The 26544-nt window shown below is 34.3% G+C and overlaps 5 protein-coding genes across 8 annotated transcripts; 2 read left to right on the top strand and 3 right to left on the bottom strand.

Moving 5' to 3' along the window:
- Positions 1 to 518: 518 nt before the first annotated feature.
- On the bottom strand, positions 519 to 11849 carry LOC148182066 (ferric reductase 1). 2 transcript variants are annotated; one of them, XM_088049841.1, is made up of 8 exons: positions 11759 to 11849; positions 3842 to 4245; positions 2025 to 2487; positions 1817 to 1973; positions 1539 to 1765; positions 1245 to 1488; positions 968 to 1197; positions 519 to 917 (listed from the first exon to the last, which is right to left on the bottom strand). In XM_088049841.1, the coding sequence occupies exons 2-8, from the start codon at positions 4240 to 4242 to the stop codon at positions 783 to 785; spliced, it is 1857 nt and encodes a 618-aa protein (XP_087905967.1). In that variant the 5' UTR covers positions 4243 to 4245; positions 11759 to 11849; the 3' UTR covers positions 519 to 782. The 2 variants fall into 2 exon arrangements, with proteins under 2 accessions (XP_087905967.1, XP_087905968.1); XM_088049842.1 differs by lacking the exon at positions 11759 to 11849 and adding an exon at positions 10103 to 11269.
- LOC148182063 (uncharacterized) lies at positions 7173 to 24877 on the top strand. The gene is made up of 3 exons (XM_088029171.1): positions 7173 to 7185; positions 7246 to 7496; positions 24779 to 24877. Exons 1-3 carry the CDS (start codon positions 7173 to 7175, stop codon positions 24875 to 24877), a joined length of 363 nt encoding a protein of 120 aa, XP_087885297.1.
- HLH3B (Helix loop helix protein 3B) lies at positions 12122 to 14395 on the bottom strand. 2 transcript variants are annotated; one of them, XR_015771694.1, is made up of 5 exons: positions 14254 to 14395; positions 13999 to 14202; positions 12714 to 12886; positions 12201 to 12664; positions 12122 to 12139 (listed from the first exon to the last, which is right to left on the bottom strand). XR_015771694.1 is itself a non-coding variant. In XM_088049848.1 (4 exons), the coding sequence occupies exons 1-4, from the start codon at positions 14254 to 14256 to the stop codon at positions 12316 to 12318; spliced, it is 729 nt and encodes a 242-aa protein (XP_087905974.1). In that variant the 5' UTR covers positions 14257 to 14395; the 3' UTR covers positions 12168 to 12315. The 2 variants fall into 2 exon arrangements, 1 of the variants encoding a protein (XP_087905974.1); XM_088049848.1 differs by lacking the exon at positions 12122 to 12139 and having other exon boundaries at positions 12168 to 12664.
- Positions 18108 to 22981, bottom strand: LOC148182064 (uncharacterized). Of its 2 annotated transcripts, none has more exons than XM_088049845.1 (6): positions 22867 to 22981; positions 19720 to 19940; positions 19491 to 19672; positions 18789 to 19440; positions 18514 to 18743; positions 18108 to 18467 (listed from the first exon to the last, which is right to left on the bottom strand). In XM_088049845.1, the coding sequence occupies exons 1-6, from the start codon at positions 22892 to 22894 to the stop codon at positions 18140 to 18142; spliced, it is 1641 nt and encodes a 546-aa protein (XP_087905971.1). In that variant the 5' UTR covers positions 22895 to 22981; the 3' UTR covers positions 18108 to 18139. The 2 variants fall into 2 exon arrangements, with proteins under 2 accessions (XP_087905971.1, XP_087905970.1); XM_088049844.1 differs by lacking the exon at positions 22867 to 22981 and adding an exon at positions 22658 to 22753.
- LOC148182062 (spliceosome-associated protein CWC27 homolog) lies at positions 24822 to 26544 on the top strand. The gene is made up of 5 exons (XM_088049847.1): positions 24822 to 24967; positions 25016 to 25557; positions 25603 to 25926; positions 25974 to 26261; positions 26308 to 26544. Exons 1-5 carry the CDS (start codon positions 24926 to 24928, stop codon positions 26456 to 26458), a joined length of 1347 nt encoding a protein of 448 aa, XP_087905973.1. The 5' UTR covers positions 24822 to 24925; the 3' UTR covers positions 26459 to 26544.

Below are 26544 nucleotides of genomic sequence, written 5' to 3'. Positions count from 1 at the left end.
ACCGCATCTCCATATCTCTAAAAATTTCCAAAATATGTAACTTTAAAAATTAGGAAAATGAAAATCTACTATCCGAAATATTGATAGCCCATTTCTTTTACTCAGTTATTTGTTGTCGGATCTGAATTTTGATTCCAGATGTGGAATTTGCTAAAAATTCTGCGTAAAATGAGCTATAATAACGCAAGTTTACTCCTAAAAATAAGCGAAATATCGATTTCAGAGCTTTGTCATAGTTTTAGTGGATGGAACAAAATACCCACGCGATTTTTGATTCTGTATCAAATTCTGCATTAATAACTTTAGATTGCTCCACAAATAAGCTAGATTTCGACCAAAATACGTCGCAATTCGATGCTTGTGTTTAGCTAGTTGTCGAGTTTGCAGGCGTTTTGAGCATGTTTTTTACATATTTTTTGTTATTCATATTTTGCTTGGCCTGACATTTTCAATTTCGGAAATTTATTTTTGCGCCCTTACAAAAACGTAGATAATTAGACAAATTTAAAACAACAAAGTAGTTAGAAACAACGTTTATTTACAAATAAATCAGCTACATAGTACTCTCTAATCTAACAATTAAAATAATTAGCACGACCTCTAAACAACGTATAAAATCTATAACACCTACATCTTTAAAGTGCTGTCAATGTCCAAATAACTTCCTTACAGCATCGCACTTAATCTAATTTTTTATTATTACACTCATACGTCCGTAATCGTTACATTTATATAAAAAGATCAGTCATTTGTAAGATGTCATACTTTTTGGTATTTTCCAACTACATTACTGAATTTCTTACGGTGTCCCACCACTGCTTAATCGGAGCAAGAGCTGTGATCATGATGAGGGCGACCACGAGAGCTAGTACTATAATAATATAAAGCGCCAGAATACATTTCCGGAAAGTGGAGTACTAAAACAGAAACAATTAGAAGAGAAAGTGGAAATGAATATGGCACTCACAGGAGCATCAGCATTCCGATCTGCATAAGCCGAACTTCTCCCCGACCCTCCGAGGTCTTTCATAGGGAACGAGGTGACGCGTCTTTCCGAAGACTTTTCCGAGATGCATCCCATTACCGAGAGCATTAAATGAACCACGACGTGGAAGGCGACGTACGCGACCAAAATCCAATCCATTTCTTCAGGGAGCTCAGCTTTCGTTAGCTTGACTGCGTAGAAAATCGTGACAACTGCAAAAAGTAAGTAATGAAGGTGTTCCAGTAAACACGAAACGTACTTCCAATGATGTGGGCGGCGTTCCCAACCAACCAGTGCAGCCAGTTGAAAATCGGTCTCTTCTGCGTTCCAGGGTGGGGCCGGAAATACGCCCCAATCGGCTGGAAGAAGCAGAGGGCGGTTGTAACAGTCCCCAGGATAGCGTGAGGGTTCCTTTCCGCAGACCACGCTTTGAGTTCGACGAAGATCAGGACGAAACCAGTGACGGTGAGAGCCCAAGTCAACACCATAAACATTCGGTGCCACTGGAAAATCACAGTTAAGGGGTTTGTTTAGGGGGTCTAAAAGAGCTCACAGCAAACCAAATGTCTTTCCCGCACATGGAGCTGCCGACCCAAGTGTTGCGGTAGTAGCGGGCCAAGAGAGTACCGACGGAAACGGTACCGATCCAAGCCGCCAACATGAAGGAACCGTGGAGTCTTATTAAGAGTCTGGAAGCAGCGGCCACGGCGCTCACGTCGGACAAGGCCTGTTTGGAGCCGCTAGCCAAGAATGCCACGGTGTGAAATCCAACAGAAGTGGCTGCAAGAAATTCCAACAGTGTGGTTGGAAGGGTCGACTTTCAACACTTACGAGTCGCTTCAGAACCTGCGGCTATCAACAAATTGTACTTTTCGTTGGCTAAGTCGAAAATTCTTCCGTTTACTTTGGTGCGGACATCTCTTGAGACTTTGCAGTAAATTGCGTTGTCCACCACGCTGCTGTTGAGGAGGCGGATTCCCAATTGGGGCTAAAACGACACCATAAGACTAACAATAAGTCCGAGTTGAGTTTAACTTACATTGCTAAGTCGAGCGGCGCCGTAGTTCGGATTTCCACTAGTCCAAGACATGTAGGCTCTCACAGGCCGATTCCCATCCTTCACGCATTCAATAACAGAATCATCCCCCATTTTTTCGTCGTCTGACAGCCCCACACCCACCCACCCCGGATTCGTCGTCGCCTTCATCTCAAACTCGTACCGCTCGCCGCTTACAGTTACAGCAACTACAGCTTTACAGTCCCGGGAGTCGATGCAGTTCGCCGGGGCTCCAAAACACAGCTTGCTGACCCCACAGCCCTCGTAGAACGGGTCAAAACCTACAGCGTCGCTCTCAACTTTCGGGAAAAAGTTCGGGGGAGTGGTCCCTCGATTCCTGTTGGGAGTCTCAACGATGGGATCATCCGCGAATCGTTTTCCTACTTGGATGGGTTGGGACTCCACGCCGACCCAGAAGTTCTGGTAGTTCTGCGCGAACGTCGAGCTAAAAGAAATCGTTGATTTTTAATCGTCTAATTTTTATTAGAATTTTTGCCATTTTTAAAGTTTACCATTTGACAACTTAATTTCTCTTAGAATTTGTGCCATTTTTAAAGCTTAGTATTTGACACATTGAAAAGTCACATTTAGTGTAAATTTCACTTGTTACTTAATTTCTCTTAGAATTTTTGATAAATTTTAAAGTTTAGCATTTGACACATTGAAAGTCACTTTTAATGATAATTTCAAATAATACTTGATTTCTCTTAGAATTTTTGCCATTTTTAATGTTTAGCATTTGACACATTGAAACGTCACTTTTAGTGTCAATTTCAAATGTTACTTGATTTCTCTTAGAATTTTTGCCATTTTCTAAGTTTAAGATTTGACACATTGACAGTTTAACATTTTACATTAGTGCGGTCAAAATAGACATAAAAATAGTGATCAAATAACAAAAACTCCAACAGAGCTGAATTTTGGTAGAGATCTTAGGTTCACCAGCAGAAATAAAGTGCCAAAAGCCCCATGGATTCCTTGTGTGCTAAAAAAGTTATTTAAGGTCAAAAGTTAAAATTTTTGGTTTTCTAGAATTTTCTCAAAAACTATAAGTTTTATCAAAAATATAACCTTGACAAAAATTGTAGATCATAAAATTATCTACAAAAATGGCTTTTATACTTTTCTTCTTCAAAATTACCATTCTTAAGAAATCGCCGTTCTAAAAGTTGAAGGATTTACAATATACATGATATGCACACAAATCCCACGTATAATAAATATACTGATTTCCATAAAAAGAAATGGGGTGAGCTGATTGTGGTGAAATTTGTACAAAGGTTTTATTTACAACTGTTAAAAATCGTATTTTTTGCAATAAAAACACATTTAAAAGTAGTACTTTATCAAGAAGCAAAAAGCCAGGAAGACATAACCAGTTAAAATATCTTAATGAAATTTTTGTTATTTTAATTTTATGCTGAAATAAAGCTTTTCTGCAAATTTCATTAAAATCTTATTACTGCTTCTAGGTGTTGCATTTTTTATGAAAATCAGATAAAATGTAAATCCTTCAACTTTTAGAACGGCGAAATCTTAGAAATGGTGATCGTTAGGAAAAAAAGTATAAGAATTATTTTTGTAGATAATGTTATGATCTACAATTTTTATCTGGGCTATATTTTTGATAAAACTTACCGTTTTCAAAAAAAAGCCAAAAAATAACTTTTTACCACACATAGGATCTATGGGGACTTTTGACCCTTTATTTCTACAGGCGTACCTAAAGTCTCAGCTCTGTCGGAATTTTTGTTATTTGAAAAGTCTATTTTGACCGGACTAATTAGAATTAGGCGTACTTGAAGATGACAGTTCCTTCGAAATCCTCCGGTGGCAGCCACTCCACCTCCACAACATCTTTATTCTCCGCGCTGTTATGAGTCAGCGTGTCTTCTGCCTCTGCACAGTCGATGGTATGCGCCACGTTTCCTTTCGGTTGGAAAACACCCAACAGCTCCCTGCTCGGCGTTCTCGCCTGCAGCATAAATCCTTGGAACGGAATGTTAAGATCCGACTTGAGAGTAACAACGACGCCGCCATTCCTCCGCCTCATATAAATCGAATAGGGCGATAAGTCGCTCTGCGGGGCTATTCCGCGCCCGTGAAACGGCTTCATGGTTTGACATACTTTCGTGGGGGCTCCTTGAGGGAGTGCATTGATGTAGGTAAGAGAAAGGAGGAAGAGGAAAGCAGCGATCATGACCTGTAACAATTGCAATTAAATTATTAAAATCAGAGAGCACCGAAATTGTATGAATAAATTCCTCGAGAGTAAGAATGCGTGAGTTTTTGCAACCTTCAAGTGGTTATGTGCTCTGACTACATGTGAGTCACTAACAATGAATTGTTAAAAAACCCAAGGAAATTCCGTGACCCTGAAAGAGTGGACGCATATTTCAAGAAGTGAAGCACGAGATTGATCAAATTATTTGTTATTTTAATTGTGGTTTTGTTTGGTTTGGAATTTGGATGATGTAAACACTTTAAGCTAAAAGAAGCGACACAATTTAACACTCTAAAGTAAAACATGGTTCTTTAATCGAAAACGTGACTATATTTTAACAATAAATAACTTTGATTAAACCTTGCGAAAACCGCGAATGCTGTAGAGATCAAAAAAGCAGTTAAATTAGCAATGTTTGTTGGGAAATACAAAACATGGCATTTTTGAAGGCAACCACATAGAATTTTATTGTTTTAAATATCAGTTTCCTAGTTAGAAATCTTTTTTAATTGTTGTCTGTCATCTTCTATTATTGTTGAGAGAATAAACGTAACTTTTGGGGCCACAAAAAATTGTTTGTTCCATAACAATTAACATAGAACTTCTTCGTCTAATTTTAGAACGTTCAGTCAAATTAAGAGCCCACATTTTGAAACCCACTCGCATTAAAAGTGTTTAATAAAATAAGCAAGAGCGCTGAAATTGAAGTTTTATGGTTTTGAGCTTTTAAACAATGTTCAAGTTCATAGTTGCAATTTAAAATGGATGTAAACAAACTGATAAGTGATTGATAATACCACCATTGCCTGGACTAATGTTCAAGGACTTACTTTAATTTTGAATTTCTTTATTATGCGTTATGTATTTATAAACTTCTTTTTTAATTTATCGGAACACATATTGACAATGTAATAAAATTAAAATCACTATTTTATTACTCTCGCTAACATTTAAATTATACTTTCAATTGCACGCAATCTGTCGCTTTCCTGCTACTATATTATAATACATACATAATAACAATATTTGAACTGTAATCTGTGCATCGTCATAAATTTACGCTTTTATTATAATTATTCAGGTTATACTGTTGGATATTGTGTTTATATATACTTTACGCTAACGAGCAAAAACAGGAATAAATTTAAATGAAATTTAAAATGAATTAATAAAGAGAGAAACGGTTGAAAATCGAGCTATGCTTTCTCCTTGGCGCCGTTTCTTACAGGCGCCGATACAAAATTTTGTAAAATTTCCCTGAAGATAGGAGAATCTGAAATTAAGCTGCGTTTCTCAAAAAGATGTTTTACAGCTATTTAAAACAAAGTTCACTCGAATTAGCGAAAATCTAAAGAAGACATAATTTTCTTATGTTTTTATGTTTTTAAAATTAATTAAAAAAATTGATTTCAAACATTTAAGGCCTCTGAGTTATGTATCAACCAGTTGTAAAAATAAATACTACTATTGAGTCATTTATAATAATAGCAATAAATCCCAAAAGTAACACAAACAAATTTTAGAATTTTTTTATTTCTAGAACAAACCAAAAATTAAATATTAATATCTGTATTTTTGGTTGTGTTGGCGTTACAGAGATAAAATTTGTGTTGCTACTTTTATTTTGTTTATTAACTGTACGAAAATACAAAACTTTTGAGCAACAGACACAAATTTTAGAAATTTTTATTTTTAGGCTGAACCAAAAATTTACAAAATTTTACATTAAAATCTGTACATTTAGGTTAGTTGACACTACGGTGATAAAATTTAGAGAGATTACTACTTTTAGCTTGTTTAATAACTGGTTTAAATTACAAATTTTTAGAGCAACAGATATAAATTTAAAAAAAAATATTTTTAGAACTAGCTAAAATTATTCAAAATTCTACATTAAAATCTGTATTTTTGAATGTGGTGGCGCTACAGCGATGAAATTTAAAGAAGTTACTACTTTTAATTTGTTTATTATTTGTACTAAATTACAAAGTTCAAGAGTAACAGACACTAATTTTAGAAATTTTTATTGTTAGGATAAGTCAAAAATATTAAAAATTGTATATTAAAATCTGTATCTTTGGTTGTGTTGACGCTACAGCGATGAAATTTAGAGAAATTGATTATTTTGAGCCATTTATTAACCACACTTAATTACAAAAATCTAAAGTCACAGACACAAATTTTAGAAATTTTTATTTTTACGACAAACTAAAAATTTTCAAATTTCTGTACTAAAATTTATATTGACACTACGGCTATAAAATTTAAGAATATTGCTACTTCCGACTCAATTATTAACTACACTAAATTGCAAAAGTTTAGAGCAACAGACACAAATTTTAGAAATTTTTATTTATAAAACGAAGCTAAAATTTCTTTAACAAAATTTGTAATTTTGGTAATTTTATTGCCACAGAAATCAAATTTAGAGACATTACTATTTTTGAGTAGTGTTATTAACTGTACCAGTTTGCAAAATTGTAGAGCAAAAAACACAAATTTTTATTTTTAGGTCGAACAAATCTTTCGCACATTAATGTAAAATTATACACTCACGATAATTCTGTGTAAATTAATACACAACCTGTAAAGGTAAAAACGTTACACAACTGCAGTAATATGCATAGAGAACTCTCCTTTATAAATGTCATTACATCAATAATCCAAACACGGTAAATTGACAATTAGTTTGCACAATACTTCCAACAAGACAATATTAAAGCCTCGTTAGGCCGTCTATAAGTAGGTACTATCCTATCGCACAGGATATGGACAAATGTACAAAATGATTCACCACCGGCGAAGAAGGCAAACGGAAAACGATAAGAAAACCCAAAAGATACATTTTAATGTCTGATAAGCCAACAAACTTGATTTTTTTCGGTACGGAAAACGTGTGCATCACCATGAAGAAGTGCAGTTACTTTTAATAACATTGCAGTAGTAACAATTATAGACACCAAACTCACGTGCGTTGAGCTTCAAAGACTCGCCGGAATAAGAATTATAAACCGGCGTCACTGACCAGCGGAGACCGACAGGTGATTTACAAATCAGGTCAATTGAAAAACCCAATATTGTACAAACGCGACGGAAATTCTATTTCCACTTGGAGGATTTTAATAACGAACAAAGTCTTTGGGATCTTTGGCGATGGTTCTTTTGAAACAGTAACGCAATCCACGTTTAGTAATGTCAATAGTGAAAGTTACTGGGGTGAAAAGAAGGAGGTGAGTGTACTTTTTAATGGCAACTTATAGCGTTAGATCAATAATATTACAAATTCATTGGATTTATTGTCGGTTTACTACGAAATCTAATTTTAGGATTATAATAGTGGTGGGTATTTATCAAGTTGTTGATAATTATTTGAGTTATTTCCCATGAAATGAAGCCAAGGCGAGTTATCAATACTTATCAATGCCTGGCACGGTTCAGAAACAATTAAGAATTACACAAAAGTGTAAAATACGTGTAACCTTCACGGACATGTGACACGAAAATTCGTTTTACCTGATTCGAAGTAATTAGCGGTCAAAGAGACTTCAAACGCAGAAGTTACTTTTGACCTTCTTTGAGTTAGATGAAGTATGTGAACGTATTACTTCACATGATTACCTATACAATATTTAGAGAAAGTTAAAGCATTGCTTATACAATTTTATCCAGAGGCGTTGGCATCGAAGCCTACATAACTGGGATATTTGGAGTGAACATGCAGAATAACGCGGAAAATCGGAAAATGCCAACAATTATTTATTATATGCTTTCTCACAGTTGGAGTTTAACAAGAAATACTTTAATGCGCCACAGCTGTTATTTACGGTTTCATAAAGCTACGAGGAAGGTAACTTTATGACAACTTCTCCGAGGATTTGCATCGTAATAAACATGCATGACCTCACTTTTTCCATTTGTGTATGCAACGAAGTGCCTTGAAGCTAATACTAACTGTTTGAAAATAATGATCTAATTCATCTGCGTTAATTAATTTGAAGTGGTGATTTTGTGTCTCGAGGGTAACATAGTCATGGAAATGCTAGGAAAATTGTCCTTTGGATTTCGCAAAGGTGACATTGTAATGCATTTTTCCATGGGTGAAGTGAAAATTGATTATAATCGGTCATTAAATTTATTGGACGTTTGGGATACGAAAATTATTGAGTGGGGACAGACTCGTCTAGACAACAATCTCTGATAAGTAAAATTTGTTTATCAATGGCTATAATTCATTGTGCTAAATTTAAAAATGCCGTGGAAAACAAGTACATATTTGAGAAATTTTCTCGGAAATAGCAGAACTCGTAATTTTTGTATTTTTAACGCTATTACAGTGAAATTTAGAAAGTTTACTAATTTTAGCTTATTAACTGTGCCAAATTTCAAAATTTTACCGTAAAAAAATCACAAATTTTAGAATTTTTTTCTGTTCGAACCAACCAAAAATTTTCAACATTTTATACTGGAACTGGTAATTTTGGTATTTTTAATTTTACGTTAAGATCTGTAACTTTGGTTGTGTTGGCTCCACAACTATAAAATTTAGGGTGGTTGCTACTTTTAACTCGTTTATTAACTGCTTAATTACAAAATTCTCAAGCAAGGAATTTTTATTTTTACAATAAACTAAAAATTTTCAAATTTCAGCACTGAAATCTGTATCTTTGGTTGTGTTAGCACTACAGCGATGAAATTTGAAGCAATTGCAATTTTTAACTCATTTATTAACTGTACTTAAATATAAAATTCTAGAGCAACAGACACAAATTTTAAAAATTTTAATTTTTAAAACTAGCTAAAAGTATTTAAAATTCTACATTAAAATCCGTATCTTTAGTTGTGATGGGGCTAGAGCAATAAAATTTGGGGAGGTTGCTACTTTTAACTTGCTTATTACTTGTGCTAAATTACAAAATTCTAGAACAACAGACACTAATATAAAAAAAAATATATTTTTATGAGCCACAAATTTTCGAAATCCTACATTAAAATCTTGTTTCGTTGTGTTGACGCTACTGCGATAAAACTTATGGAAGTGGGTACTCTTAACTTGCTTATTAAGTGTGCCAAATTTCAAAATTTTACCGTAAAGAACACAAATTTTAGAAATTTTTTCTGCTCGAACCAACCAAAAATTTTCACTGGAAATTTCACTAGTGAAAATTTTCAAGAAAAGTTTGCTGTGATTGGTTTATTTGAACAAATAAATGTCTCTTATTGGTCGAATCTATGGTGAGTTGAATTCTCAATAATTTATTCCTGAACTCGTAACTTTCGTATTTTTGATGCCATTGCAATGAAATTTGGAGAATTTACAGTTTTTAGTTTGTCTACTAGGTGGCCCTCGGAATTCTGTAGACTCGCTTTTTTCGTGGACCTCGCTTTTCCGTGGCGTTGCATATTAATTTGAAATTGTTTGTTTGTTAGATTATGAAACAAAAAAGGCGAGTTTTACAGAATTCCGAGGGCCATTTTGTAAAATTTTAATTGTATTTTGTCATTTAACATTTAGCAAAGAATGTTTTAAAATAACTTCATATTTTGTGTTTTTTGATTTTTGAAACTCTGATACAAATAACTACGCATGGCAAAATGAAGAATTTTCTGAAAATTTTAGAAAAAAAACAGACTGAAAGGTTTAAAAAAAAATAACCAACGGACTTCGCTATTAAAAATTTAACAGTACTACGCAGAACATTCATAAATCAGGCAGGCTGCGCCTTTAAAGGTTTCTTTCTTAATAATAATTTATATTTTGGAACTCATTGTTTGGAAACGAACTATTTGTTTAAGCTTATTCATTCATAAATTGGTATTGACCAGAGGCTGAGCTCACCTAATTTCCTCGCTGACTGTCTTGTAATTTCGTCTAACTTCCCCTGATTTTCTTTTGATGTCGTCTAACTCCTGATTTTCAATTGATATCTTAAAGTCTTAATATCTTAATGATTTTTTCTTATTGTCTAGTGATTTTTTATTGATGACATGACTTGTCAGAGATTAATACTTCTCAAAAATGGCTTACACTTAACTTCCTCTTATTTCCTCGCTAATTTTCCCTGATTTCTTTTAGATTTCGTCTAACACTACCTGATTTTCTTCTGATTTTGTCTGACTTTCCCTGGCTTCCTATTGATTGTCCCTGATATACTAATGATTTTCCAATGATTTCGTCTAACTTTTTTTGATTTTTTTTATTTCGTCTAAGTTTCCTTGATTTCGTAACGAATTCCTCTGATTCATAGTAATTTATTAAGACTGATACATTGATTTCCCAGGAACATTAATCTCAGAAGTTAAAATTTTCAAAAATGGCGTACGCCAAACTTTCTTTATTTCTTTGTATTTTCTTGTAATTTCGTCCAAATTCCCCTGATTTTTTTATGACTTCGTCTAACTTCCCCTGATATCCTTATGATTTCCTCTGATTTCCCTTTGATTGGCCTCTGATGTTCTAATATTTTTCCCTGATTTTTTAGTGATTTCGTCTAACTTCCGCTGATCTAGTGATTTCCTCTGATCTCCTATTGATTGACCCTAATTTTCAAGTGATTTCTCATTAATTTTCCTGATTTTCTCGTGATTTTTCTGGAAGGTTAACCTCTCGAGTATCGCTGTTTGCAAAAAAGGTTTATTTGCGCTCTTTCTTGAACTCATGCAATTACACAATAGATTTTCAGTTTTTAAAAAAAGACTGCTGTTGATAATTTTTGTTTATGACGACAGTTCAATTCATAGAATTCCACAGTAATTAAGGCGATTTCTAAGTTAGTGTCCGCTAAGTCATAAAATGGTTGGAACCCATGACAGGTCCCACAGCTTCTCAAACGCAAAACCGACAGCAAAAAATTGAACAAATTTTTTAACTTCAATTATCCCCGATAACATCATTGCTACTTCAATATTCTATTTATTTTGTATTATTTTATTTCTATGTTTAAATGAAAATTTTGATGCCATTGCAATGAAATTTGGAGAATTTACAGTTTTTAGTTTGTCTATTAACTGTACCATATTTTGAAATATTTCCGTAAAAAACACAAATTTTACAATTTTTTTCTTCTCAGACCAACCAAAAATGTTTTACATTTTATACCAGAACTCGTAATTTTCATATTTTTAACACTATTGCAATGAAATTTGGAGAGTTTACAGTTATTAGTTTTCCTATTAACTGTACCAAGTATCAAAATTTTCTTATGAAAAACACAAATTTTAGAAATTTTGTCTGCTCGGGGTGGCCAAACATTTCACTAATTTATAGTCAAATTTTTTCATACTTAACTGGACACTAAAACGACGTATAACGTCGTATTTACGATTTTTACAATTTCACCGATCAAACCGTGGAATTCCACACTTCTCAAACACGGTGCCCATCTCTCTTTTAACCACAGAACTTATTTTTAGTACCTGTTTATATCATCGATTATAAACACCCAACAACCTTTGAATTGACCCTCGCGCATTTGCACCTATAATTCGTACTTACTTTCGAGTTTTCACGAAATCCTCCAAACAATCTCACTGACCCTCACCTTGCCCACAATAAAATCTCTTAAACTTATCAGATTTCTCTGAATTTCCACTCGTTTTCTTCACTTCTCACAAATTATTCACAATTCACACCATTTCCACGACCGCAGTATTGTTTGTTTCGCACAAGTGTATTAGAAAGGCCGACGGAAAAAGTCCACGCGATACGTGGTACCGATCTGAAACTCTTCACAGCAGTGAACGCGGTCGTACCTAGGAATCCACTCCCATTGGTCACAAGGTCGACAGGTGTGACGTCATTGTAGTACCAGTGAAGGTATCTACTAGTAAAAGAAGAGAGGAAGTCTTCGCGTGTCGACTTCCGAGTGATCAGAACCTGCGATAAGAAATTTAAATGACAGGATGTGTATTGTTTTTTAATGTTCGACAGTACTTACAGTCAGCAAAAGAGCGTTTTATTGCACAAAGTTTATTTTGGGTGGTTTGTTTAATACAATCGTAATCTTACGGAAATGACGGAACAAAACAGATAACAAATAAAGAACAAAATTTCTACTCTTGCGACTTGTCTTTGGACTCGTCCTCCTTCTCCTTCACGTCCTCCAACTCCACTTTGATCTTCTCATTCCTCCGTCCAAGATCAACAAAAATGTTCACTTTTCGCAGCGGTAGGTGATTATTGGGAGCAATCATCAACAAGTTGTTCCCGTTGCGATCGCACAAAGGAAGTGGTTGAGATGGTAAACCACTTCTTCGCAAACGCGCCCTCATGCGTAACGAGTGCTGCCCGGAAATAACAGATGACTGGCGGCTAATAAAAACAGAGTCCTCGCATTTCACCTGAATGGGACCTTCATGACTTTGTTGCCATTCTAATACGTTACTCAACAGCCTAATATATCTGAAAATTGCTAAATTATGGGAGAGTTTCTAGTGCGGAAAGTTAGTACCGGATTGCCATACGCAGGATTTCGTTTTTTGAGAGCTTCTTGTCGGGGGGGTGAGTTGGGACGAGTTTTCGGAGTTCTGCAAAGGCTCCACTGACGTTTTGTTGACGCCAGCGCTCGCGGCTGTTGGTGAAGATTTTTTTTACCACGCCGCGAGTTGGGATCTCCACGGGGGTCTAAACAGAAATTTAAAACGTTTCAAAAACGTGTAAATCAGGCAATTTTAATGCTATAGCTATGATTTTTTAGGAGATTTTAACTCATAACTTGCCTGTCAGGTGTACCAAAATTTCAAAAACACAAATTTTGGAAATTTTTTCTTTAGGAGATATTCCAATCAACATTTTCACCATAATTCGTACTCCTGGTATTTTCAATGCTATTGCAAAAAAATTTGAGGAGTTTACAATCTTAAACTAGTTTATTAGCTGTGCCAAATTTCAAAATTTTCTCTTGGAAAACATAAAGTTTAGAATATTTTTTTATCAGGGCCAACCAAAAATTTTCTATATTTTATGCCAGAACTCGTAATTTAGGTATTTGTAACGCTACTGTAATAAAATTTGGGGAATATTTAATCTCAATCTTGCTTATTAACTGTGGCAAATTTCAAAATTTTTTTTGTGGAAAACACAAATTTGAGTAATTTTTTTCTACAAAGAACAACATAAAATTTTCAATCTTTTATAGCAGAACTCGTAATTTCGGTATTTTTAACGGTATTGCAATGAAATTTGGGGAGTTTTTATTATCTCACACTTGCAAATTTCAATTTTTTTTTCCGTAGAAAACCCAAGCAATTTTCTCTAACAATACAAAATGTTCAATATTTTATATCAAAAATCGTAATTTAAGTAATTTCAACGCTATTGCAATAAAAGTTAGAGAGTTTACAACTTTTAGTGTGCCTATTGACAGTGCCAACTTTCAAACATTTTTAACAGAAAACATAAAGTTTAGAAATTTTACCAGAACTCGTAATTTTGATATTTTTAACGGCATTGCAATGAAATTTGGGGAGATTACAATATTAAACTTGCAAATTAACTGTGCCAAATTTCAAATTTTTTCCGTAAAAAACATAAATTGTAGAAATTTTTTCAACTAAAAGCAAGCAAAATTTTTTACATTTTTCACCAAAAATCGTAATATTGGTAATTTTAACGCTACTGCAATGAAATTTTGGGAAATTTGAAAATTTGGTCACAGAAAATACAAATTTGAGAAATTTTTTCATCTGGGTACAACAAAAAATAAAAAGTAAATAATTTTTAAAGAATTTTTCTACCTGAAGCACCGCATGCTGAGAAAAAGCCCTCTTCTCGTCATCACTATCAATAACCGAAAACTCATCTGAAAAATCGTCCTCCTCTGACAACGAATCCGGGTCTGGATTTTGCAGATTCCTCCGTACTATCGGTGACGACGAAGTACTATAATCTGTATTTTCCCCATCGGCAGACCATTCCATATCAGAGATTGTAATCATCGGCTACCACAAAACGAAAATTCGGAAAAATTCCCACATCCACCGAAGACTCACCATTTGACTTCGCAATTGGTTTTTACAGTGGCACTAGACCACAACAATAACCACAAGAAATTATTCACTTTTCGTTATCGCCACGTTGAGAGTTAAAACGGAAATGATCAAAACGCCACAATCGAAATATCAGCAACATATCCTGTTGCCGGGAGTGTTATCTCTGTTCAGCAGCCACCCCCGCTGGACCAATGACTTCGGCAAATATCTAGGGGAGGCGGGAAAGAGAGCCAAACTCCACCCCGAAGGGTGATGAGTGTGATGAGGGCTGCGATGCCCATACGAAATTTTAGCGCGGAAATTGATAAATATTTAGGTCAAAATTAATTAAATGTGTCCCTGAACTCAATTATTTCCTCTTTCTTTTTAAGTGGTAATTTTAATGGGGCCTCTCCTTCATCTCCAACAGTGTTTTTCTTAACAGTTCCTCCTCGAGCCGGTCCTGCCTTCGTCACTCTAAGCACACAATTGATGTTTTTCCAAGTGTAAAGTCAACATACCTGCAACTGCGAGATAACGCTGGAACCGCCCCCAAATCGGATGTTTCCCTCCCCTAGCTCCAAGGGTCGATCCGTTATATGAAAACTTGAAATTCATACAAATTACGCTAGGAAAGGGCGACTTTATAACAGTAAAAATCGCGCGATTAAATCAGTTTTCTATTCTGCGAATAGATTTAAAAGCTAATATGTTTTTTATAGCTATATTAGGGCCGGGCGGCGCCCGCACGCGACCCAAACACCCTTATAAATAAAAACGTGCTGGGAACCACCTTGGGTGACTTTTTATTCATTACGGGGTGATTAGGGGGCTCAAAGGACCAAAAAATCTGACGAGTTTGGTGGGAAAATTAGCCACTCATCTGGTTTAATTTTCATGACCACTCGAGCTTAATGTGATAACAAAAGATGTTTTGACGCATCCATAAGGCAGGGTGAAGTCGGGGGGCACAAGTCAACAAGGGATGATGCTTTGTCCCTGTCAATACTCGGGAGCTTTGTGTTATCACTTTAAAAACAGTGAGAGATGTATCATGAGTTTGGCACGTCAGATAATTTATTTAAGACGGGCTCGAAAAATCCGGCAAAGACAGTGAAGATTCACCCCAATAGTTTTAATCTGTAATCCGATCTTCTCGCTGCCTGCGTCAATTAATTTGGATGAGGGATTAAAAACGCGTGTCCGACAAATTAGGATTTGGATTATTATAATGCCACTTTCCCACAGTTTTTTCAAGAGGTCGTTTAAATGGCCGGATCGAGACTCAGATAATTATTTAGGCCACTGTCCTTTTTTACAGTTTTTTGAGGGGTGTAAATAAGCCGGAAAACGGCATTTGGCGGCCTAGACCTCTAAAAAAACTAGTTTTTTTAATGCTTGGTGTTGCAATGTCATGTCTTCTTCGGTATTTTATTTGTGGTATAAAAACCATAATCAACTAAAAACAAAAAATTTTCACAATTTTGAAACAATTGAATTTTTTATTTTATATTTTATACCAGAACTCGGAATTTTAGTATTTTTAAAGTTATTGCAATGAAATTTGGGGATTTTTTAATCTTAAACTTGTTCATTAACTGTGCCAAATTTCAAAAATTTTCCGTTTAAAACATAATTTTTAGAATTTTCTCCACTAGTAGCAACCAAAAATTTTCAATATTTTATAACAAAAATCGTTATTTTAGTAATTTTAACGATATTGCAATGAAATTTGGAGAGATTACAAGTTTTAGTTTGCCTATTAACTGTGCCAAATTTCAAAATTTTTTCGTGGAAAATCCAATTTTGAAAAAATTTCTCTACTATAATGCATTCACGATCTTTTTAGACCAGAGTAGGCCATGTTTTTTTTTTCTTTTTGTTGGCTACAATGACTGACAGAGGCAGTTTTTTTACTGTCACATCTGACATGTGTCTTTCATGCATGCAAGTTTGCCACTTTTCTGATACCGGAAAAATCGTGTTTCCTTTTAATCGTGAAAGTAACAGTTTAAAGGCATTATCTTCAAAATGTTGCAATAAAATGCCTAAAGTGATTTCGTTTTCGAACAAAAAATGTGCTATTTGCAGTTTCAAAAAGATCGGCTTGATTGGACTGGAACAAACGATCTGAGGTGTTACAAATATATTCTTTGTAAGGTACAAAGTCCCATAGACGTTTGTTTTCAAAATATTTTTAGGTGCGGCGTGCAACCGTTTCCAATGTTCTGGACACCAATGATGAAAAGTTTTGGCTGATAAGCGGCAACAATTAGAATTTTATGCCGAGAAAACAACACTTTTCAAAATTATTAAGTCTATGAGTTACAAACACAGAGAAGTGAACGATCACAAGACTTTATGTAAACAAAAACAATTCAAATTCTAAATTGCTGCACTTTTTAGTTAACGAAATTCGCCAAAGTTTGCTTTTAGTGTGAGATTCCATAACATAAAACCCTGGGTCAAATGCTAATTCGATCAAATAAACTTTTTTAAGGTTTTATGACTAGAATCAAGACCTGGCAGAAGTGCTTCTTGAGAATGGTAAACTTTTTGCCATTGGAATATACCAGCAGTAATGTCTTCCATTATGATTAATATTGCATTTGTTGAAAAATAATTTCAAAATTTTAGATAAAAATTCAATAAAATTATCAAGTTCTGAATGTTCGGTTCAAACTGGCAACAGAGGAAAGGTTTCAGACACAATTCATAACCAAAAAAAGGTGACAAGTCCAATCGACAGAACAAATGTCAATCATTTTCAGGAAACTTTAGCTCAATAAGGTTGACTACCAACCAAGTTACTAGATTTCCATGGCTTGCCGCGGTCTAAAAAGATCGTGAATGCATTTTTTTTTATAGGAACAATCATAAATTTTCAAAATTGTATAACAAAAATCGTAATTTTAGGAATTTTAACGCTATCGCAATGAAATTTGAAGCGTTTACAACTTTGAGTGTAATTTCCCTGAAAGATACTTAAAATAAGTAAGATAGTCCGTTCAAATTAGACCAAAAAGTTAGGGTGAAGTTACATAAATTCGCAACAAGCTGAATATTGGTACAATTGTTCAAAATACAATTATAAACAAACCCTGAAAGTTCCCCATCATTCCCGTGTATGGAAAATTTTTTATTCACGGTCAAACGTCATAAAAATGAGTTTTTCGCGATTTTCAGCAAAACGGTAAGTTTTATCCTAAAAATACTTCAAACTAAAATTGTAGATCATAAAATTATCTATAAAAAATATATTAACACTTTTTTCCTACTTTACAACTACGGACTTTACAACAAACCGTCCATTTTGACAGTTATTTTTTTATTTAAAGTTGGAATCTTGCTGAATTAGTTTTGGAAAATTTGAGATGACAAGATTGGCATTATTGTCCTCCAGCATTTGACATTTGCCATTTGACATGAAATTTGCTTTGTATCAAGGTTGCGTAGTTAATTAGTGCGTGCCCTTAAAGATTTTCCAAGTGAAGTGAAATTTCCCTCTAATGCGACTGCTGTTTAACAACGGTAAGAAACAAATTAAATTTTGACACATAAATTTCCCAGAACTTTCACGATCGTCTTTTGTACTCTAAAACCCAATTCACACAACACCGCCATTGCAACAGGAACGAATTACACGATGAAAATTTTAGAATTTGTGACTTTGAGTGGACATTTGCAACCTAGACCAACTGAATGCGGTGCTACCAAACCATTTGCGTACAGAACAAAATTCCCTAAATGTGTAAATGACGTTTCAAATCCTACATCAAATAACTATGATTTTGAATTTGATTTTTTTTATTCTTATGTAAAGACAGACCTCGAAAAGTTTCACAGAAAACTTGATCTTAAAAAAAGTCTTCTGCATCCTCTTATCATTTATTTCTGTATCAAAATATCACGAAAATGCAAAAAGTATCACAAGAACAGGCACCGCTATCACACACAGCGCATAAATAACAGTCCTAGGCTCACATTCCGACACCACGATAAACTCCTGATTCCACAAACTCCCATTTTCCCTCACCGGTAACTCCATGACCAACTTCTCCGAAGAGAAAAACTTCAGATTCATGGCACAAGTCTCCGAACTGTTCATACAAGTCGAAACTGCGTTCGTCACATTATAAATTGACTTTTTCAAAGAGAATTGTACTCGGAAATAATTGGGTTGGATCTCATTTTCGCTGTTAAAAACGAAGAAGTAGTAGCCGTTGATAGGCACCCTGCAAAAGAAGATTTAGAGGTGGAAAAACACGAAGAAACTGGTACTTGTAGGTGATGGTGTTGGCGAGATTAGTTTCTTCGGCTTGCTCGTCGGTGAGGTCCGAATTGCACTTGTGGTGAGGAGTCAGAGGAAGATTCAGAATAAGACCACTGCAGTTGAGGAGCGCCTCTTCGGAACTGGAGAAAGACGACCAAAACTCGCTGTTACTGTAGTCGTTGAGAGTCGTCTCATTGATGGTTCCTCGATGGTCGGCGATGCCATCAGGAGTGAATCCCTGAAACCCCAATAAATATCCCTCAACATCTTACCAAACTCTCACCTCTTCAATTGCCACGTCGTGCTCCTCGTCGTCTTCAGTAAGACTCGCCTTCATGGCGTTGGAAATAACAATCTGCCGCTTCCTCCTCCTGTTGGCATCTTTCTCAATGTTATTACCAAACTTCTTGTTGATCTCCTGCAGGACCACACTACTCTTATTCCCCAAACTCTCCAACTTCTTCATGATGGCATCTAACGCCTCTCTTGAGTTAGTTAAATCAGGATGCGCCGGTTCGATCTTCACGTTCTTCGTCTCTCCTTTCGCAACTGTGGAGTTCCTGTGAACATGCATGTGCTGCTCTTCCGAGTGTTGCTTGTTCTTCTTCGCTTTAACTTGAAGAGACTCCAAGAGAGGCTTCAACCTCTTCGGATCGGTGATGTCAGAATCATCCACTGTTCTAGTGATAGTAAAATTCTTCGCGTTCTGTTTGTGGATGGGATGATGGAACTCGACTTCTTCGCGGTGGCGCTTCATCAAATCCGGCTCGTTGGCCGGAGCATCATCTTCAGATTCACTCTCCTTCGGCAAGTAGCCCTTCTCTCGGACGGCTTCCATCAACTCGTCGAGTTCTTCAGATGAATCATCACCTATAAAAGCACACTCGTGGAGGTTTTTGTGGCCTCTGAGGACGGTGAGCGATGCGCCCGGCCATCTAAATACCGACAATACAAAGAGGGTGTTGAAGTGTTAAATTATCTCTACCTTACACAAGTAGACACTGTTACAGAAGAGCCTTGCAACAGGTAGAAGCCCCAGTACTCCTTCGTGTCGTCTTCGAGGGTTAAGTGCCGCACCATCGTCAGGTACTGAAAATTGTTGGATAAACTAGGAGAGTCTTCCAGGAGGAAAGCATTGAATGTGGTGTTAACTCTGACTAGCTGTCTCTGCAATTTTAAAAGTCAGTGGTAAGACTAGTAGGACAACAACCTACTTGGCACCATGTGGTTGAAACTTTGTTATCAAGAAGTCGCATGTCTGACATTGCTAAAGGGTAAAGTTGATGGCCGTAGACATGATAGCGCATGTATAAAGGAACTGCTATCAGTAAGCTGGGGAGGAAGATTCCTAGGATGCATAGTCGGAGGACGCGAAGAGGGCCTTTGAGAGTTCTTGGCCGTTTTTGACACTGGTTGTTTGAATTTAAAGGACACTCTGTAAAAAAAAGGTGGATTAGGTCCATTGTTAGATAAGTAGAATGGCCATTGTGTTTTTATCTCGAAGATTGTGCTGCAACCGCGGAATTTTTTTTAAAAGAGATGGAGTTGTGTAATACGCAGTTCTAAGATTGACAATAATAATCATAAAGTGTTATTGTAATGAAACAAAAGGATAACATTAAAACGACGCATTGAGAAAGAAGACAAATTTTAGAAATTATCCTTTCGGAATGAACCGTTTCAAAATTTTATATTTACACGTGTAATTCTAACAATTTTAACGTTACGCCAACGAAATTTAAAGAGATTACTATTCTTGTATTGCCTATTAACTCCACCAATTTTAAAAATTTTATACCAAAAGACATTGATATAAAAAAAAATTATTTTTGGATTGGACGAAAAAATTCAAAATTTTATATTTACACGTGTAATTGTCGAAGTTTGTACGTTGCAACAACGAAATTTGGAGAGCTTACTATTCTCGTGTGGCTTATAACTGTATTCAATTTCCAAATTTTATACTCAAAGACCCAAACTTTAGAAATTTTTGTTTTGGAAATAAACTAAAAATTACTTATTTACACATGTAATTTTTGACGTTTTTGTTACAACAACGAAATTTTCTGAACTTACTGCTCTCGTCTTGCTTATTAACTAAATTTTATACCAAAACACGAGATTTTGGAAATTTTTATTTTGAGATTAAACCAAAAATTTTTAAATTTTATATTTACTCGTGTAATTCTAGCAGTTTTAACATTATGGCAACGAAATTTGAAAAGATTACTATTTCTGTGTAGCTCAATATCTCTACCAAATTTCAAAATTTTATACTCAAAACTACAAAATTTGGATTTTTTTAATAAACTAAAATTTACATATTTACACGTGTAATTCTCGAAGTTTTTATGCTAAAACAACAAAATTTGGAGAACTTTTTATTCTCGTCTTGCTTATTAACTGCACCAATTTTCAAAATTTTATAACAAAAGATACTGATTTTGAATTTTTTTATTTTTTAATTAGACTAGAAATTTGACAATTTTACATTCGCACGTGTTTTTACGTTACGGCAACGAAATTTGGGGAGATTACTGTTCTTATATTGCTTATTAACTGTACTAAATTTCAAAATTTTAAACAAAATAACACAAATTTTGAAAATTTTTATTTTGAGAATGAATTAAAAATTTCTAAATTTTATAAATATTTACACGTGTAATACTAGCAGTTTTTACGTTGCTACAACAAAAGTTGGAGAACTTACTATTCTCGCCTTTTAAAAAAAAAATTAAAATTTTATACCAAAAGACCCAAATTTTGGAAATTTTTATTTTGTGAATAAACAAAAATTTCTAAATTTTATATTTACACGTGTAAGTTTTAAAGTTTTTTCATTACACCAACAAAATTTTCAAGATTTACTATCATCGTTTTCTTTATTAACTGGACTAAATTTCAAAATTTTATACCAAAAGAGTCAAATTTAAAAAAAAATATATTTGGAGAATAAATAAAAATAAAATTTTGTATTTACACGTGTAATTTTGGGAGTTTTTTTGTTACGGCAATAAAATTTGAAGAACTATTCTTGCCTTATTTATTATCTACACCAAATTTCAAAATTATATACCAAAAAACACAGATTTTAAAAATTTTAGTTTGGTAAATAAACTAAAATTTCAAAATTTTACATATACGCGTTTAATTTTTGCAGTTTTAATGTTATAGCAACGAAATTTGGAGAGATTACTGTTTTATCTTGCTTATTAACTGCGCCAAATTTCAAAAGGTTATGCCAAAAGACACAAAACTTGAAAATTTTAATTTTTAGAATAACCAAAAATTTCCATTTTTTTATATTTACGTTACATTTTAGTTTTAATTTGGTAGCACCAAAATTGAGAGAGATATTAACTGATGATCTAAAAAAGTTGGTAAAAATCACACAAATCAAAGAAAAATTTTATTTTAAAACGTCTTCTACCATTCAATTATATGTGATTACATATTCTAAAAAAAATGTATAAATATGCAAAATTGCAATCAAGTCACGCTAAATTGACCCTTTTAAAAATAATCTTCTTTAAATGTCGTAAAGGTTATCTCATAATCATAGTATAACAGCTGCAAAAACCAAAATATTCATTTCATTCAAACTCATTAAATAATTAAAAAGTCAAAAAAACTATGCACTTGTAATATAAAATTTTAGAGTCGCTCTTTACTTAAATAAAAACTTCAGCATTTGCCAAATTTTGCATAATTTATCATTGCCATCTAATTGTAAAAATATCAAACTAATTAAACAACCTTTTAATATATTTGTATTGTTAATCGCTCTTCTTTTGGTGCATTTTGGATTTACAAAAGATTAGATAATAATTATGATCACAGAGCAATAAAAGTGCTTAACAGAGATTACCAAATTGTCATTTAAATACAATTATTAATAACAGCAATGTTAAATAATAATAGTGCCCTAAAATTTAATTGTTTATTTACAGAATATTTATCTTACATTAAAAAGTTTATATTATGCGAATTAAATTATTTGTACCCAAAAACCCACGTCGTAATTTATATGGCTGTGTACCAAAATTTTCCAGACAATTGGTTGCCGTTCCAAAATGATAAACTTATCAGTCATCATGACATGATTAAACACACCAATCAGTCCTACAAATACAAGCAAAACAATGTTTTTACCTCTAAACTTCCGAAAAAATTCTCTTTGAACTATATCACATGGTTCCATGTCACCACTACGCCAAACAAAGCATTGGTTATAGTCCAAGTGCATACCAAGACTGACCCAATTTTATCAAAAACATTTATAAAAATTGTTTATTTAATTCGCGGCGATTGGATAAGAGTTAATATCAATAACGAAACATTCAAACAACTAAAGAAATTACCTTCGATACTGCTGGGGGGTCTACTCATATCTTCAACACCCGTTTACTGTTAACATGAATTAACATTTGAAGATGCTTCCAGACACCTGTCTGTCATACCTGAAGATCTTATCACTGGATTTCTTTATCTTAATCTTAGCACTGTTTTCGAGTGGTGTTGCGTCGCGGTCAAAACGATCTAATTTTAGTGTACTCTTGAAGCTGCTTCTAGAGTTCAACTTCTCCCGAATTTTCACAGATTAGTTTGGTTTGGAGATAAGCGAGATTAGCTTCAATTAAATACTCGTAACAATCTGTTCGGTTTTTATTGTTTTGTCAAGTCTGGATTGACTGATAACGGAAAAGCTTCCGCGATAAGAGTTGAACTCTTAAGAAATTGTTTGTTTATAAAAAAGAAAAGAAGATCAGTTTTAGGAAGCAAACAACGAAGGTCACTGAATCATAAAGTGGTCACTAAAATAGAGCAGCTAAGACAATAAATGTTTTTAGGCTGATCCCAGAAATTCTAAACATAGCTATTGCGCGGTTTTACTACAATTAAATAAATTTGATAATTTCGCCGTCGGTTGGAAAACTGTCCTCAGAGAATACCATCACTCACAATCAGAATTTCTTTTAGATTTTTACAGAAATGTCACGATAACTGAATCTAATCTCAACTTTTCTACTCTATTTTTATCCCAAAAGTTTGATTGAGCAGTTTTTGTAAAAATTAAAATTAAAAGACAACCATTTTTTGGCGTGTTTCCATTCAAACAATAACGTTTTACCACCTAACTTTCTGATTTCTGATTTTTTGTACTCTCCCAGAACACTTTAGATGCTTTACACTAGATGGCGAGACATTATAGCGCGCCGACAACAAAAACAAAAATCAGCAGAAACCGTTGCCGAATCCAAAATTACTGTTCTTGTCTTGCTTAGTAATTCTCCCAAATTTCAAAATTCTATAGCCAAAAACACAAATTTTGGAAATTTTTATTTTGAGAATAAACCAAAAAATTCAAAATTTAATTTTTACACATGTAATTCTTAAAGTTATTAAGCTACAACAACGAAATTTAGAGAGCTTAGTATACTCGTCTTTTTTATTAACTAAACCAAATTTCAATATTTTGTAGCAATAAACACAGATTTTAGAAATTTCTATTTTGAGAATAAACGAAAATTTCACAATTTCATTCTTTACGCGTGTAATTCTAGCAATTTTAACGTTACGGCATCGAAATTTAAGAAGATTACTATTTTCGTCTTGTTTATTAACTGTACCAAATTTCAAAATTTTATACTAAAAAACATAGATTTTGAAAATTTTTGTTTTGGGAATAAACCAAAAAATTCAAAATTTTATTTTTACACATGTAATTAATAGAAAGCTTACTATACTTGTCCTGCTTATTTACTGCACCAAATTTCAAAATTTTATACCAATAGACACAGATTTTGGAAATTTAAATTTTGAGAATGAACCAAAAATTTAAAATTTTTATATTTACACGTGTAATTTTAGTAGTTTCTACGTTACAGCAACAAAATTTAAAAAGCTTACTTTACTCGTTTTGCTTATTAACTGCACCAAAATTCAAAATTTTATACCAAAAAACACAGATTTTGGAAATTTTTATTTTGGGAATAAACCAAAAATTTCAAAATTTTATATTTACACTTTACGACAACGAAATTTGGAGATATTGTTCTTATCTGTTTTGTTCTTATTAACTACAGCAAATTTTAAAATTTTAAAAAGACACACTTAAATAAAGCAGCTAAGACTTCAGCGAGCAGTTTTTCCAAAGAATAAAATTAAGAGAAACATTTTCTTTTTATTTACCTTTTTTTCATTTATTTAAATAACATTTTAGTACTTAATTTTTAGATTTCTGTTTTTTTTACTCTCTTAGAGCACTTTTAGTGTTTTCCTGTTAGATGGCGCGACATTCTAGCGCACCGGCAACTAAACCAAGATTCATCAGAAACCGTCACCGTGTCCACGATTAACCTCAATCTTTGACAGCTTGTCACTTTCTAAACATCAAAACAAACTCAAAAACCCAACAAAATGAGTAACGTCTACATTTTGGAGCCCCCAACGACCGGAAAGGTAAACCCCCTTAAAATACTACCCCCCAACTCAAACTAAACTTACCAGGTCTTGCTGAAAACGTCGGTTGGCGACATCGACATCGAACTTTGGGCGAAAGAAACCCCCAAAACCTGTCGCAACTTTATCCAGCTCTGTCTTGAGGGTTATTACGACAATACGATATTCCACCGTGTGATAAAAGGCTTTATTGTGCAAGGGGGCGACCCCAATGGTGATGGCACAGGTGGGGAGTCAATCTATGGGGAGCCTTTCAAGGATGAGTTCCACCAGAGATTGCGGTTTACTCGGCGGGGGCTGCTGGCAATGGCCAACGCAGGGAAAGACGATAACGGGTCCCAGTTTTTTTTCACCCTGGGGGCTGCACCGGAGTTACAGGAGAAACACACAATATTTGGGAAAATCACCGGAGAAACCATTTTCAACATGTTGAAACTTGAAGAAGGGCTCGTTAGGGACGAGAGGCCGGTTTATCCACACAAAATTATTCGAGCGGAGGTGCTGAACAATCCCTTCAGTGACATAGAGCCGAGATTTCGAAAGGTGGAAGTCAAGGAAAAGAAGAAGAAGGAGAAAACTCCGGGAGTGAAGTAAGAAAGTTTCTACGTTCTTCAGGTGGTGATGATCTGTTTCAGAAACTTTAAATTGTTGTCTTTTGGAACGGAAGCCGAAGAGGACGAGGAGGAGTCGCTGAGAGTAAACGTTAAATTGACGGGGAAAGGGAAATCCACGCACGACGTCTTAGACGATCCTAAACTGAGTTCAAAAACTGAAGAAGTTGATTCAGAGGAGGAGGAAGAAGAGGAAGTGGATCCAGAGAAACAACTTGAGAATATAAGAAGGAAACTGAAGAGAAAACAGAAGGAGCCAATACCCACGACCACCACAGCAGTTGAACCTATTGACACCTATGAGTCATACTTGGAGGAGCAGAGACAGGAAGAAAAGAAGAAGATTTTGTAACTTTTCTCCTTCATTTTGTCCACAAATTCACTCTTTTTTTCAGTGACAAGATCCAAGAAGAGATCCAAAACGTGAAGAAAGACTACCATAAAAACAAGCTAAAGAAAAAGGACGAGAAAGTTCTAGAAAAGAAAGAAATGCAGAAAAACGAAACGGTTCAAGAATATAAAAATGAATACGACATGTATAAAAACAAGACGAAATCTGTTCCCAAAAAAGGAGCGGGAAGAGAGCAGTACACTCTGCAGCTTCTGGAGAAGTTTAAGAAGAAGATACAGTCAATGAAAGAGGGTGAAGAAACTGAAGAGAACAATGACGAAGAGGAAGCTTGGTGGGTACTAATAGCAATAATGTGGGGGTACAAGTGTGTTTTTTAGGCTGAAGCACAGATTATTCTTCCAAGACAAGACCCCTATTTTGGCCAAAGATGCCAATAAGAAAGACGACGATTGGTTCGAGATATATGATCCTAGAAGCGCGCTGAATAAGAGGAGACGAGGGGAAACCACCACGAAGTTTGATAAATAAAGTAGAAATTACCCAGTTATCATAAATTAATATTTAATAAGGATTATAATTTTATTTTTCAATTTCCACTAAACTTGTGAACTCTT

Source organism: Gnatocerus cornutus, chromosome 1, assembly GCF_029298725.1.
Source record: "Gnatocerus cornutus isolate USDA-ARS CGAHR chromosome 1, icGnaCorn1.1, whole genome shotgun sequence".
NCBI lineage: Eukaryota > Metazoa > Arthropoda > Insecta > Coleoptera > Tenebrionidae > Gnatocerus > Gnatocerus cornutus.
The sequence above is the reverse complement of the archived record's forward strand: the minus strand, read 5'-3'. Positions and strand labels throughout refer to the sequence as shown.